General features: G+C 55.7%; 1 protein-coding gene across 1 annotated transcript; it reads right to left on the minus strand.

The window, feature by feature from the left end:
- Positions 1–3,419: 3,419 nt before the first annotated feature.
- On the minus strand, positions 3,420–11,637 carry CEACAM19 (CEA cell adhesion molecule 19). Its single transcript, XM_056135614.1, has 7 exons — positions 11,583–11,637; positions 9,902–10,264; positions 7,032–7,182; positions 5,999–6,045; positions 4,463–4,548; positions 4,144–4,200; positions 3,420–3,476 (listed from the first exon to the last, which is right to left on the minus strand). Exons 1-7 carry the CDS (start codon positions 11,635–11,637, stop codon positions 3,420–3,422), a joined length of 816 nt encoding a protein of 271 aa, XP_055991589.1.
- Positions 11,638–15,589: the final 3,952 nt, after the last annotated feature.

Below are 15,589 nucleotides of genomic sequence, written 5' to 3' on the forward strand. Positions count from 1 at the left end.
GGACCATATGGGATACTGGGGATCGAATCCGGTCTACCACATGCAAGGCAGAAGCCCTCCTGACTGTGCTATCCTCCTCCCCCAACCCCCAACATTTTAGTGGATACTTAATCCTCCATCTCTTCTTCCTTGCATATTGGAAGCAGAGCACTGGTGTTAGTTAGGATGACACCCTGTCTTACCAGTGTGTCCATTTGCACCTTGTGGCAAGCTGACCTTGCCTAGCCTTAGTTTCCCTACCTGTAAAATAGGGATCATCATGGTACTTCCTATGCAGAACCACGCAGAGAAATGAAGTCAACGACGACTGGAGAGAGACTATAGTACAGGTATGAGGCACTTGCATCGCATGCCGCTGAACTCCCCCACTTGGCCCCAGACGCTGTGTATAGTTCCTTGAACCCCACCAGAAGTGATGCCTGAGCACAAGGCTAGGAGTAAGCTCTGGTGTGTCTCTCTCTAAAAATGAGTCAATGGAAGGCAGAGCGATAGGACAGCGGGGAGGGCACTTGCCTTGCTTACAGTCTACCCGGGTTCAATTCCCGGCATCCATATGGTCCCCTAATCACCGTCTGGAGTAATTCCTGAGTGCAGACCCAGGAGTAATGCCTGAGCATCACCCGGTGTGCCCCCAAAACCAAAACATAAAATAAAAATGAGTCAGTGAAGATGAAGCATTGCAGCACACGCATGCCTGAGTAAGGACTCTATAAACACGGATGATCACTATTGTACTTGTGGGCTCAGTGCTGACTCCCCCATTAGACTGGACCCCCGGGGAATGGGTTGTGGGAGGGTTCATTCGACTAAGCTGGTGCTTGTCAATCAGTGTCAATCAATGAGTGGAGGGGGCTGGAGCAATAGCGCAGCGGGGAGGGCGTTTGCCTTGCATGCGGGCGACTGGGGTTCGATTCTCAGCATCCCATATGGTCCTCTGAGCACTGCCAGGGGTAATTCCTGAGTATAGAGCCAGGAGTAACCCCTGTGCATCGCCAGGTGTGACCCCCCTCCCCCCCCAAAAAAAGCAATCAATGAGTGGAAACTGAGACCAGAGTGATTGCACTGCAGGTAGGGCACTTGCCCTGCAGGTAGCACACTGGGGTTCAATCCCCAGCCATCCCATAGGGTGCCCTCCCAACACTGCCAGGAGAGATCCCTGAGTGCAGGGCCATGGTAACCCCTGAGCGTCGCCGGGTGTGGCCTCAGAACAAACAAACAAAAAACCCAAATAAATGAGTGACAACTAGAGGCGCGGGAGGAGTCTGGCTCTGAGGGTCCCTACCCGTGAGACCTTCGCGCGACAGAGGCAGCCCATGCCAGGCCCTGCTGGGTTTTAACCTTGTGTCCGAAAAAGCAGAGCAACAACTGGAGACGAAAGAGGAGTGTGGCTGGCTGGCACGAAAAGCCCTTCAGTGGGGATGGACAAGGACGTCCACCAGCATGGGCCAGGCCCGAGCACAGCGTCGCAGAGAGGGAGTGCGGATCTGGGTTTCTGCCCAGCAGAGGCCCAGTGATGTCACAGCTCATGCATATTCTAGTAGTCTTTTTCCTCCCCGGGAACTCATCCATATTCATAAGGGAGACAGCCGCGCATGCGCGAGTGAGGGGCATGCGATGAACCGAGCTGCAGGTACAGGAAATGACAGATGTCACTGGGGTGTGAGTTTTAGCAGAGGCCTGTTTTAGCAGAGATTTTTTTTTTTTTTGGTGAGTTTTAGCAGAGGTATTTTTTGGGGGTATGGGGTGGGGTGTGTGGGGGGGGGGGCGGGGCGGGAAACACACCAGGTGGAATCCTCGGGCCACACCTGGCTCTGTATCCTGGAGGTCCTCGGCGGAGCATCTATGGTTGCAGGGACTGAGCTGGCGTTGGCTGCCTGGACCTTACCCTGTACTCTCTGGCCTGAGTCTGGCCCTGGTTTCCTTGTGCTGGGAGGGTGGGAGCCGGTTGCAGCTGGTCCACTCGGCCTGGCTTTGGGCTGTAGAGAAGCCGGAGGGCTGAGCTTGGCTCCTGTGCCTGCCCCAAGGGAACTGGACACCCATATTTCTGGCCTGGGCAACAAAGTGAACTGTCTCGGGTCCAGAAGTTAGTAAAAAAAAAAAAATAAAATAAATAAAAAGGGCAGAGGGGTCGGAGGGATCAACAGGGGCTAAGGCACTTGCTTTACGTGGGGCAGATCGGGGTTCCATCCCTGGCACCACAGAGGGTTCCCGGGCACCCAGGAGCCAACCCAGAGAACTGAGACAGGAGAAAGTGGTGGCTCTCAGGTGCGGCCTTCAAAGCACACAAACATAAAAGAGAGGTGGGGGGGGGGAAACCGGAGGGGAGGGTCGGGCTTGCTGGAGGCTGGTCTGCGCGGTCCTCTGCTGCCCCTGCTGGCTGCATGTCGCCTTGCAGCCTGCCTGCAGGTCGCAGGGGAAGTGGGGGAAGGGCTGTGGGTGAGGGGAGGGAACAGAACGCATCAAGGAACCAGAGACTGGGGCTGGAGCCATAGTACAGCGGGTAGGGCATTTGCCTTGCACTTGGGCGATCCGGGTTCGATTCCCATCATCCCATAGGGTCCCTGAGCACCGCCAGGAGTAATTGTTGAGTGCACATTCCTGATTTCTGATTGTATTTCCTGCTACACCCCTCTGCGCGTGCTCCACCCCCCCTACCGGTCAGGATAGGCTTTGTCTGTTCCCCCCTCCCCCCACAGAGCTCCAGCATCCTACACTGAGGCACATGGCTTCTTTATTGTAGAATTAAAGAATAAATTAAGGGGTGACAGGGTCCCCAGCGGGCACCCAGAGTGGTGGTGGAGGGAAGGGACCCTCTGTCCTGAGGGGCTCAGGGAGGTTTGAGGGGGCAAGGGCAGGGGTTGGCTATAGCTTTTAAGATGCAGCGCTCAGAGGTATTTTCCTGTCTCTGTGTTCAGGGATCACTATCTGGCTCTGCTCAGGCAGTGCTTGGGGACCAGATGCAGGCCCACGGTGGAACCTGGGCTGACCTCTGAGCCATCTCTCTGGTCCTCAAGACTGGCTTTTATTGTTTGGATGATTTGGGGGGCACAGCCCGCAGTGCCAGAGCTGACTCCTGGCTCTGTGCTCAAGGTCACTCCTGACTCGGGCTCTGTGCTCTGGGCTTTGTCAGTGGCTCCAAGGGTCCGTCCAGGCTCTGCAGAGTGTCGATGTGACAAGGGGCACAGGCTGCTTCCCCCTCAGTGGTTGGAGGCAGACCTGAGATCCCCTTCGCACCCTAATATCCCCAGATGGGGGTGACTCTGAGCCCAGGCCAGGTCTCAGCAGGGATGCGATGTGTGTGTGCGTGGGGTGCAGACTCAGAAGTCTGCAGGGACCCCTTCTGAGGTCAGGCTGCCTCTTTTCATAGGTCCATGGCCTGGTCCCCTTCTGCTCCGGAGGAGACTGTGGGTGTGAGCCAGTCAGGAGGGCACTGGCACCAGCTGGCAGTAAGGGGCAGGGTCGGGGGTCAGCAGGTCCTGGAAGGGGAAGCAGAGAGAGGGTGGTTAGTGAGGGTGAGAGTTGAGGCGACTGAGAGGTACATAGTGAGTGAGGGATGCAGAGACAGAAGGGGAGCCGGGAAGAAGAACAACAACCGCGGTCATGGTGATGCTGAGGGGAGACGGGGTCACAGTGATGCTGAGGGGAGACAGATCACAGTACTGAGGGTTACAGTGATGCTGAGGGAAGATGGGGGTCACAGTGATGCTGAGGGGAAATGGGGTCACAGTGCTGAGGCGAGACAGGGTCACAGTGCTGCTAAGGGGAGATGGGTCACAGTGCTGAGGGGAGATGGGTCATAGTGATGCTGAGGGGAGATGATGATGCTGAGGGCAGATGGGGTCACAGTGTTGTTGAGGGGAAATGGGGTCACAGTGCTGAGGGGAGACGGGGTCACGGTGATGCTGAGGGGAGACGGGGTCATGATGATGCTGAGTGGGCCAGGAGGGCCAAGCCCTGACGTGGCCTGGAGTGGCTCCTGTCTTTGTGCTGCGTTTCTTCCCGAACCCCTGCAACCCTCTCTCCCTCTCTGCGGGCCTGTGACGGGATTCTTGGGGGTCCAAACAGCCGGTTTGGGGGCAGATTGGTGAGGACAGCAAGCCCCGTTCTAGCCCCCTCCCCTCAGTGCCCCCCTCCCCCGCCAACCTGGTAGTGCTGGTTCTGTGGCTCCTGGAGCTGGGGGGGCAGCGGCGGTGGCAGAGGCTGCAAGGAAGACACAGGTGAGTCAGCCCCCTTTGACCTTTGACCTGTGGTGTTTGACCAGACCCAGAGTCCCCATCACCACAGCCCCTCTCAGGATCATGCAGGCCCCCGCTAGGGTCTTTTCTTTCCCTTGGAAAACTTGAGTGTCACAGCTGCCAAACTGTCTGCTAAGGCCCCTGGGGGGTTCCACAGACAGCTGGGGAAGGGGCTTGGGGGGAGCGCTCAGCAGTTGTGACTTTAGAGGATTTGGGTGGGGACTCACCGCAGTGGCTTTTGGGGACCTCATGTCGCTGAGGGGGGACACCAGGATAGTGGGAGATGGCATCACTTCATAAACATTTTCACCATCTGAAGTAAAAGATCGGGTGGGGGCAGGGAGCCACTGACGGGGCCTGTAGCCCCGCCCACTCACTCACCCCTCAGCCCAGTCATGCATAGATTCCCTCATCTACATATCCATCCATCTTTCTGTTCATCCATCCACCTTCCATCCACCCATACCTCCATCCATCCATCCATCCATCCATCCATCCATCCATATAAGCCTCCCATCCACCCATCCATCCAGCCATCCTCCCATCCACCTTCTCATCCATCCATCCACCTTCCCATCCACCCTCCCATCCATCCATTCATCCATTCATCTGTCCATCGGCCCTCCCACTCTCCCACCCATTCATCCACCCCTTCATCCGTTCTTCCCTCCAATCATCCACCTACCCACCCATCCATCTACACATCATTCATCTATCCATCCACCTGCCCTTTCTCCCATCCATCCACCTTCCTTTCCATCCATCCATTCATCTGTCCATCTGTCCTTCCATTCTCTCACCCATCCTCCCACCCATTCATCCATTCCTCCCTCCACCTACCCACCCATTCATCCATCTACTCATCCACCCACTCATCCACCTGCCCACTCTCCTATCCATACACCCATCTCTCCATCCATCCATCCCTCCTTCTATTCATTCATCCATCCATCAGTCCATCCATACATCCACCCATCCACCTGCCCACTCTCCCATCCATTCACCCATCTCTCCATCCATCCATCCCTCCTTCTATTCATCCATCCATCCATCCATCCATCCATCCATCCATCCATCCCATCCTTCCACCTGCCCACTCTCCCATCCATTCACCCATCTCTCCATCCCTCCATCCCTCCATCCATCCATCCATCCATCCATCCACCCACCCACCCACCCATCCACACTTCCATCCACCCATTGAACATCTGTGTTGAACCTTCTTCCTGCCCAACCCTGTGTCAGGCTCTTGGCAGAGACTGAGGCAGCTCTGGCCCTGTCCTGTGGGGGTTCACAGCCCAATAGGGGAGTGGGAGCCACCTAGAGTGTGCAGAACTGGGGTGGTGGCGCCCAGAAGGCGTCTTTGGGTCAGCAAGGAGGGCTTACTTGAGGCAGAGAGATCAGAAGAGAGATGGGAGGAGCACTGGAGCCTGGGAGGCCTGGCAGTGGGCTCAGGAATGGGGGTGGCTGAGGACCATGGAAAGGAAATAAACTCAATCCCCAGAGCACTGGGGAGACGGAGTAAGGGTGAGAGTATTAGGAGGCCCCTGCCCGGGGTTGGGTGGGGGCTAGGGGCTCTGAGACACGGGCCCAGGCCTCCAGGTGTGACCAGGAGTGTGTAAGGTGATGGTGTCTTTGAGGGGCAGGCTGGTTTGGGGCACAGGTCGAAATGCTCAGTTGTATGAGCTGAGTCTGGGAGGCCCTGAGTGGGGTGGGAGAGCGCCGGGGGGTCCCAGGCGGGGGCAGCGGTGGCTCTGGCTTACCGGTGCTGTGACAGCTGTCCACCTCCGCTTTCCCCGAGTCTGTGCTCCTGCAGGCAGGGATGAGCCGCTATTAGGAGGGTGACAGGCGCGGCGGGTGGGCAGGGACCCTGAGGTACTGCTGGGCCTCCCCAGAGGGGAAGAAGGTCCGGACCGCAGAGGAGCCAAGATGAGGGTCCCATCGGTCCTCTGTCCCCTCCCAGCACCCCAGCCACGTGCCCTTCCTCAGTCTCCCCAGCTGCCACCCGATGCCAAAAAGCGAGTTTGTCAATGTCATCTACAGGGTCTGCACACTCCCTGTCTGGCTGTCTGTCTCCCTTTCTCCCTCTTTCTCTTTTCTTCTCTCTCTCTCTCTTTCTTTTTCTTCCCCTCCTCCCTCCCTCCCTTCTGTCCATTGCTCCTTCCTTCTCCCTCCCTCCCTCCCTCCCTCCTTCCTTCCTTCCTTCCTTCCTTCCTTCCTTCCTTCCTTCCTTCCTTCCTTCTTCCCTTCCTCCCCCCTCCCTCCCTCTTTCTCTCTTTCTCTCTCTTTCTTTCTGTCTTTCTTTTTCTTTTCTTTTCTTCTTTCTTTCTGGGGACTTCCTGGGTCATACCCAGTGATACTTCGGGGTTATTCCTGGCTATGCACTCAGAAATTACTCCTGGAGGTACTCAGAGGACCATATGGGATGTCGAGGATCAAACTTGGATCACCTACATGCAAGGCAAATGCCCTGCCCACTGTCCACAGTATTATTCCTTATGGATACCTTTCTCTCTCTCTCTCTCTCTCTCTCTCTCTGGGTGGTGGTTGGGCCCCATCCCCAAATGCTCAGGGGCTACTCCTGATTTTGTGCTCAGGGGCTGCTCTAGGTGGTATTCAAGGAACCATGCGGTGCCAGAGATGGAACCAGGCTCAGCTATCCCTTCCTCCCTGATTTGCTCTTGGTCAAAGCATGTTCAGTTTGGGCTGGGGAGGTAGTGTGTCTGCCTGGCATGGGTGTGGCCCCGGACACCACACAGCCTAGGGGGAGGGAGAGTGAGGCGGGGACCCCCATACCTGTGGCTCTGGCCCTTGCAGCCTCGTGTCATCAGCAGGGAAGCAAAACTGCCCAGGACCAGAGCCCCGAGGGCCAGCGAGCCAATGATGATGGCCGCCAGGAGCCCAGTGCTCATGGGCAGGTTCATGGATGATGGATCTTCATGCTTTTCTGTGGCTGAAAGATAGAGAGGGGCTGGGTGAGGTCCTGGGGGGCCCCGTATCACCACCCACTGGCCGTGACTCTCCATGGGCCTCCATCTCCCCAATCCAGAACTTCCTCCTGCTTCTTTTTTAGGAGGGGGTTGGACCACACCCTACAGTGCTCAGGGGCTACTCCTGGTGGTGCAGGGAGGAATATGAGGTACTGGGGATGGAATCAGGGTGGCCCACCTGCAGAGCAAGTGCCTTAATCCCTGTCCTACCTTTCCAGCCCCTCAACACAGCTTTTTGCAGGGGGACTTGATTTGAGGTACAACACCCCTAGAGCCTGGGTCCCAGCTGTGCTGGGGGTATCTCGGAACTGCTCAGCGCCCTTCAATCAGCTCCCTTTCAGCCCCTCGGCAGCTTCCGTGGCGGCTGCAAGAGCCCTGATTTGATTTTCATGACCAAGTGCTGTCTTTTTATAACCCGCTCCATTTCCTGCTTCTTATTCCAGAGCGCGAGCAGGCTGGGAAAGGCGGTGGCCCCTGAGTCACCCTGCGCTCCGGGATGGGGGGTGGCGATAGCATCTTGCCTCCCGCGTGCCCTGCTGTGTGTGCCGTCGGGTGCGGGGGGGTCTCAGAGACCCTCAGCTTGCGTCTCAGATTTGTGAGTTTCCAGGGCTGGTTTGGAAAAAGCCGTGGAGCTCCTGCTCGGGTCTTCCTGGAGGCTGGTAGGGCTCGCTCTTCACCCAGCTTCACACAGAGCTGGTGATAAGCAGCGGGTGGGTGGCGCCTGCTGAGGCCCAGACCGATGCCCGCAGAGGCCCCAGGCGAGGTGCCAGGACATTGACAGAGGATTCCCACTTCCAGACTTGCAGCCGGCTTCAGCGGAGTCTCATCCTCATGAAGCAGAGCAGCTAGAGTGATAGCACAGGGTTGGGGCGGGGGCACTTGCCCTGCACAGGGTCCATTCGGGTTCAATCCCTGGCACCAAATACAGTCCCCTGAGCCCCACCGGGACTGACTCCCAAGCACAGTCAGGTGTGACCCCCGCCCCAAATGAACGAAATGTTGAATTCAGCACCAGGGAGAGAGCCCCGAGGGCCGTGGTGTGCGCATGTTTTACCAGCAGAGGTCGGATCCCTGGTCCTGCGTGGTTCCCCCAAACACCCACCAGGAGCAGTAAACAGTGGCCTCCGAGCATCGCTAGGTGTGGCCTGAAGGTCAACCAAGCCAGCAAGTTGAGTTGAGCTGTGGCCCAGTGGCCGGGCACCGGCTTAGCGTGTGGAACTCCCCAAGATGGCTCCCTGACTCAAATATGGGGGGGGAGGGAAGGTGAACAGAGAACCCAAAAATAGTTGAGTCACGGGACCAGTGAGGGAGGCACAGACGGCTGGGGCTCATGGCCTTTGCACGGAGTCTGAGTTCCATCTTTCTCTAGTACCCCTAGGGGGGAGGAGAGCCCCCCAGCACCGGGAGTCACTCCCAAGCCCCAAACCAAATAGGAGCACAAGGATTGAGTGATGCGTCAATTCATTGAGTTTTGGTCAATGATAAATTGCACATTCCATGAGGGTCAGATGGGTGATCCTCTTTGGCCCCTGCATGCAGTGGACAGGGCTGTGTAGGTCATGTGACCATGTGACCGCCTCCCAGGGGCCCTGATGTGGGTTCGGGGACCTGAGGCTCCATTTCTCAGAGCGCAGGACTGAGGCCCTCCCTGTGTATTTCTCTGGGCCTCTCCAGACCAGACACACAGTTGGTGCTTTTCCTTTTTTTCGGGTCACACCCAGCGATGCTCAGGGATTACTCCTAGTTCTGCGCTCAGGAATTAACTCCTGGCAGTGCTTGGGGGACCATATGGGATGCCGGGGATTGAACCTGGGTCTGCCACATGCAAGGCAAATGCCCTCCCTGCTGCTCTATAGCTCAGGTTCCATGTTGGTTCTTAAAAAAGTGCTTCCCCTCTCAGCCTGAAGGTGTAAAGGAGCCGCAGCTGCATTCTTTCTTAAATTTTTTTTCCTATTTGGGTCACACCTGGTGATGCTCAGGGGTTCCTCCTGGCTCTGCACTCAGGAATTACTCCTGGCAGTGCTCAAAGGACTATATGGGGTTCTGGAGATCGAACCTGGGTCAGCCGTGTGCAAGGCAAACACCTTCCCCGCTGTGCTATGACTCCAGCCCCCGCAGTTGCATTCTATTTTTTTTTTAGTTTTGTTTTTTGGGTCACACCTGGTGATGCACAGAGGTTACTCTTGGCAGTCCTCAGGGGACCATATGGGATGCTGGAAATAGAACCTGGGTTAGCCGCGTGCAAAGCAAACACCCTACCCTCTGTACTATCTCTCCAGTCCCCGCAGCTGCATTCTTGGGGGCAGGCACAGGGCAGGCGCATGGTTCTATGAGTGAATTCAGTGGGCGATGGAGTCACACCTGGGTGGGGGTCTGGCTCCCAGCTGGCTTTCTAGTTTTTTTCTTTTTCCTTTTGGGTCACACCCAGTGATGCTCAGGGGTTACTCCTGGCTCTGCACTCAGGGATCACTCCCGGCAGGGCTTGGAGGACCCTCTGGGATCAAACCCCGGTCAGCTGCCTGCAAGGCAAATGACCTCCCCCCCACCATCTCTTCAACCCCCCCACACCGGATGCTTGATCAACAAGGGGGGACCAGGTAGAGCAGGGGGCAAGGGGGCTGGCCGGGGCCCCTCTCTAAGCCTTCCCCTCGTCCCCTCATCCCGCCCAGCACTCACCGGCCACCTGCACTTGGGCCTCGGCCTTGAGGGACCAGGCATGGCTGATGGTGACGGTCACATGGTAGGTGCCACTATCCTCGGGCTGAGCGTGTCGCAGCAGCATGGAGCCGTTGGGAAAGCCTGTGATGTCTCGCTTCTGCATGGCGTTGCCCACGCGCTGCGGGGGCTGCAGCTCGGGGAAGTAGGAGAAGAGCCTGGTGCTGCCCGATGGCTCGTCCCCCAGGTACCAGTCCACCACCTGGAAAGTGTCCGGGACGCCCTCGACAGACAGCAGGAGGTCCTGGTTCTTGTGAGGATGCTCCGGGATCTTCCTGATGCTGAGGGTGGAGCCCGGGGGCAGCCAGAGGGCCAGGATGGTGGCTGCGGAAGGCACCGGAAGGTCTGAGGTGGTGGGGCACACAGAGGCTCTGGGGTTCACCTGCTGGGGACGGGGGAGTGTGGGGGACTCTGCTGGTTGGTGGAGGCAGGGCTGGGCATGGGATTGAGGGGCAGACAGGGGCTTTGGGTGTAGGAGGGAGAACACTGCAGATATCAGCAATCTGTCATTTGCGGGGAGGTGGGTTTCGTGTGTGTGTGTGTGTGTGTGTGTGTGTGTGTCTTTCTGTGAGTGTGTATGTTTCTCTGTGTGTATGTGTGAGTGTGTCAAGGGTGGGGCACAGCCTGCAGTGCTCAGGGCATCACTCCTGGTGGGCTCTGGGGACCATCTAGAGTGCTAGGGATCGAACCCGAGTCGACCATATTCAAGGCAAGCACCCTACCCACTGTGCCATCCCTCTGGCCTCTGTGGGTTGTGTTTCAGTCACAGTGTGCTCAGGGCCTAATCCTGGCTCTGTGTTCAGGAGTGACACCCTGGTGGTGCTCAGGGGACCTTATATGCCAGATGGGCAGAATGCAAGGCACCTCATCCCCTGGACTAAATCTCCAGCCCCTGCTGCAAAGTTTTACCTGCTAGATCTTCTGTGATCATGCACTAAATTCTTGGGCTCTCTGAATCAATCAATTCACTCATCCCTCCAGCAGACCAGTAGTTCCAGGCATACATATATAAGCTATATTTGAAATTCTAAGGGCTGGGATGCATCATACTATAAGCAGATACAAAGAAATTCCTGCCCTCATGATCCTGTCTTTCTAGAAAGTTCCACATATAAAGTTCCACCTATAAAGGGGTTTGGTGGGCAGGAGGGGCAGTGCAGGGATCAAGGCACTTGCCCAGCCCACAACTGATTCTGTTTCTATCCCTGGCACCACACATGGTTCAACAAGGGTCAACAGGGTTCCAGGGCTCCTGTGCACAGTGCCAGGAACAGCCCCTGAACCTGGGTGTTCGGGATCCCACCCCTGTCAGAAACAGGGGGTTTGATTTACGATTCTGCTGCTCTCCTTCCCCAGTTTACTCTCATCATTCCATCCTCCTTTACATCATCTGCTTGTCTTTGTTTTTGGGCCACACCCAGCAGCACTCAGCGATCACGCCTGGCAGGGCTCGGGGGACCATGTGGGGTGCTGGGGATCAAACCCGGGTTGGCCATGTGCAAGGTAAATGCCTACCCACTGTGCCATGTCTCCCGCCTCCTCCCTGCCATCTTCTAAGACCACCCCCTCATATACCCACCCCCTCCCCCATGGTCCTAAGCTGAGTCCCACCTCCTCCCTAGGGATCCCGTTTTCTGCTTACCTGAGAGCAGGAGGCCCTTTGGGACTCGGCCCTGGGCCCCCGTGGGAATCTCCATCATGCTGCTTTGTGGGGAGGCCGAAGGGCTCCCTGCTGGCCACCCTGGGGTGGGGGTGGGGGCAGAGGGTTGGGCCCTGGCTGTCTGAAGCAAGCCAGCTCAGTGGGGGTCCCGGGGGTGCCTGCGGGACATGGCCAAGGCCAGCGAGCCCTGAACCCCCTTTCTACAGGTTCCGGAATTCAGCCGGGCTCCCCGGGGCGGGTGCCCCTGCACTGGTTGGACCAGTTCTCTGGGGTGACTGGGAGTGCGTTTAGGGCTTCCTGGGCCTCCTCCCTCGCCTCTTTCAAACTCCTCCCCCTGGCATCGCCACTGTCAGCAGCTACAGCAGTGACAGAAACAGCCCCCGTGCTGTCAGCCAGTGCAGTTCCTCCCAGGCCCGGCAGGCTGCCCGGAACACCCACTATGTCGTCTGCACCCCTAGCCCCCTACAGCTGCTCCCACTTCACAGACAGGGAGACTGAGGCTCAAGGAGGGAGGCGATTCTACCAGCAGGCAGAGAAGAGCTTGGTTTGTTTTGTTCTGTGGCCACACCTGGAGATGCTTAGGGTGGGTGGGGAGGTGTGATTTCTAGAGGTGTGGGGAACCAATATCTGGGGTTCGCCTGCTTGGGATGGGGGGCGGGGACTCTGCTGGTTGGTGGAGGTAGGGCTGGTCATGGGATTGATGGGGCAGAAGAGGCTTTGCATGTAGGAGGGAGAACTCTGCAGATACCAGCAATCTGCCATTTTGGGGGAGGTGGGATGTGTGTGTGTGTGTGTGTGTGTGTGTCTTTCTTGGGTGTGTATGTTTCTCTGTGTATATGTGTGCGTGTGTCAGGGGTCGGGCACAGCCTGCAGCTCAGATTGAACCCTGAGCACAGAACCAAAAGTAAGTCCTGTGCACCTCAGGGTGTGGCTTCCGAAACAAAACAAAATAAAACCCACTTGGGGGCCGGAGCAATTGCCTTGCATATTGCCAACCTGGGTTCGAGCCCCGGCATCCCATGTGGTCCCCCAAGCACTGCCAGGAGTATTTCCTGAGTGAAGAGCCAGGAGTAATGCCTGAGCATTGTTGGATGTGAACCCTCCCCCACCAAAAAAATAGAGATGTTGGGGATCATATGGTGCTGGGAATTGAACCCGGAGTTCCCTCATGTAAAGCCTGGGTCCTGGCCCATTGGGCCATCGCCCTAGCCCCCAAAGATGGGATTTGATCTAGCTCATTCTGAAGAATTTCACATCGCATTCTAAAAGCACCCTGTATTCATTCATTCATTCATGGAGCAATGGATAACACAGTGGGTAGGGCATTTGCCTTGCACGTGGCTGAGCCGGGTTCGATTCCTTCATCCCTCTCGGAGAGCCTGGAAAGCTAACGAAAGTATCCCACCCGCATGGCAGAGCCTGGCAAGCTTCCTGCGGCGTATTCAATATGCCAAAAACAGTAACAACATGTCTCACGATGGAGACGTTACTGGTGCCTGCTCGAGCAAATCGATGAACAACAGGATGACAGTGCTACATGCTACTCCAACACACTTACTGGTGCTAGGAGGTGTTGGGGTCCTGGTAGTAACTGAGATAGCTTCTCCTCAATTCTTACTCCTCAGTGGGGCTCACAGACTCATACCCAAATAAGGATGAGCCAGAATGACTCATGAGTGCTAAAATGGTGAAGTCCAGGGGACTGTGAGAGCCTGAGGGTGCTAGGAGGGCTTCCTGGAAGAGGGGCCATCTGAGATGAGAGAAACAGCCGTGAAGAGGAGGATGCTGGGGTGGGTGGGGTGGGTGAGGTCTGCCTGGCAGTATCAACAGCACATGCAAATGTGGACCTGAGATAAACACGGGAGCATGGAGGAAGCTGGAAGCTATGTGGGTTGGAGGGTGGGGTGGTAAGGGGTGAAGATGACATGGACCTTTTTTTGTTTTTGGCTTTCTTGGTCACACCTGGCTATGCTCAGGAGTTACTCCTGGCTCTGCACTCAGAAATTACTCCTGGCAGGGCTCAGGATGCCAAGGATCAAACCTAGGTCGGCCATATGCAAGGCCAACACCCTACCCGCTGTACTGTCACTCCAGTCCCAGATGTCAGCCATTTCTGAGTGAGGCTGGAACAGGCCTGGGTGACTGACAGACCATCTAGGGATGAGCTCATCCAGCTGTCCCTAGGTACTTGGGGTTGAGGAAACAAACCCCAATTTAAAACAGATGCCTCTGGAGTGATAGCACAGTGGTAGGGCATTTGCTTTGCATGCGGTCGGCCTGGCTGAGCCGGGTTTGATTCCTCCACCCCTCTCGGAGAGCCTGGCAAACTATTGAGAGTATCTCACCCGCAGGGCAAAAGCCTGGCAAGCTACCCGTGATGTATTCGACATGCCAAACACAGTAACAATAAAGTCTCACAATGGAGACATTACTGGGTCTGCTCAAGCAAAACAATGAACAATGGGAGGACAGTGCTATAGTGCCTCGGGCCGGAGAGATAGTAGGGGAGGTACAGTGCTTGTCTCACATTTATTTCCTCCCCATCACACTTCGTGCCCCCAACACTACCATGGCACAGAGCTAGGAATAACCCCTGAACCCTGCTGGATACCCCCCCAAAAAAACAATAAATAAGCAAAAATTAAAAGAAAATTCTTTTTTAAAACTTTGTTATTGAATCACTGTGAGATAGACCCTTATAAAGCTGTTCATATTGGATTTCAGTCATACAGTGTTCCAACACCCGTCCCTCCACCAATGTACATTTCCCAGCACCAGTGTCCCCAGGTTCCCTCCCATCACCCCCACACCCCCACCCCCTGCCTGCCTCTATGGCAGGTGTTTTTCTGTTTTTCTCCTCTTTCTCCCTCTCTCTCCCTCTCTCCTTTTGGGCATTGTGGTTTGCAATATTGATACTGAAAGGTTATCAAGAATATCCCTTTACCTACTTTTAACCCTCAGATCTTGTCCAGTGTGATCATTCCCAGCTATTATTGTCATGCTGGTCTCTTCTCTATTTTACCTACCTTCAGCCCCCCCCCCCCACACACACACGCACTTGTGATTAATTCCAATCATTGACCAGTCCTCCCAAACCCTGTAAAATGAAATTCTTACTATAAGATTCGCTTAGGGTCACCCTGCCCTCTCCCCTGGCACGGGGCCCACACTGCATCCTATCAGGCTGCATTCCATCCGCCCCCTGTGGATAAAGGAATGCTGGACCAACCACACCATCCTCTGCCTCCCTCCTGCCTAAGAGCACACCTTTGTTTTGTCCTCTTCCTGCCAGAGGAACCACCCCATCCTTCATCCCCCTTCCCACCAGAGAGATTTAAACCATCCCCCACCCCCAGCCTCTCCCAGGTGTGACTCTGCCCCAGCCTCACCAGAGGTCAGTAGGGCCCACCGGGTGCACACCCCAATAAGTCTTTCCTGAACTCAGGTATGCCGGTTTGGTGACTGAAATCTCCAGACACACATGGAGTTGGGAATGGGCTACCTCTCCCCATCCCCCTGTTCTTCCGGGAGCCTGGCAGTCACACCCACATGCTGCCTCTGGCCCCATATAAACTCTTTAACAGCCATGACCCAGAAACTCACAAATATATCTCAGATGAGAGGAACAAGCTGCAGAGAGGCCTCTGAACCCCAAAGTTCATCATCCAGTTAAAAATTTAACTTCAGCTCTGTCACTCTACATAAAATTTTAATTTTTTTGCATTCCTATTTAAAATTTTAGAATTCCTGGAGTGTCATGTTCATACTTAAACTACTGATATACCAGGAGTAGCACACATTGGATAGGATGTAAAGTAGAAGGCAACCGATCTCAATTAAAAAAATATTAGCACACGAGGCTCAGCCTGTAACAACATGTTAGCAATCTCTTATACAAAGGCTCAATGGCTCCAGGGTGAGATACAACAATCGTCACACACTTTCTCCTAAGGACACATTTTTGATCACTTTTAGAGAATTATTCACAA

This window comes from Sorex fumeus, unplaced genomic scaffold (genome assembly GCF_029834395.1).
Source record: "Sorex fumeus unplaced genomic scaffold, SorFum_2.1 ptg000122l, whole genome shotgun sequence".
Taxonomy (NCBI): Eukaryota; Metazoa; Chordata; class Mammalia; order Eulipotyphla; family Soricidae; genus Sorex; species Sorex fumeus.

Bases quoted from the DNA above. Each gene is read 5' to 3' on its own strand.
- CEACAM19 (XM_056135614.1), bottom strand. From the start codon at position 11,637: ATGGAGATTCCCACGGGGGCCCAGGGCCGAGTCCCAAAGGGCCTCCTG. The intron at 4,201-4,462 runs GTGAGTCCCCAC...TCTTCCTTGCAG, and splicing joins GGTCCCCAAAAGCCACTGCG to CCTCTGCCACCGCCGCTGCC. The intron at 3,477-4,143 runs GTTGGCGGGGGA...TTCCCCTTCCAG, and splicing joins CACAGAACCAGCACTACCAG to GACCTGCTGACCCCCGACCC.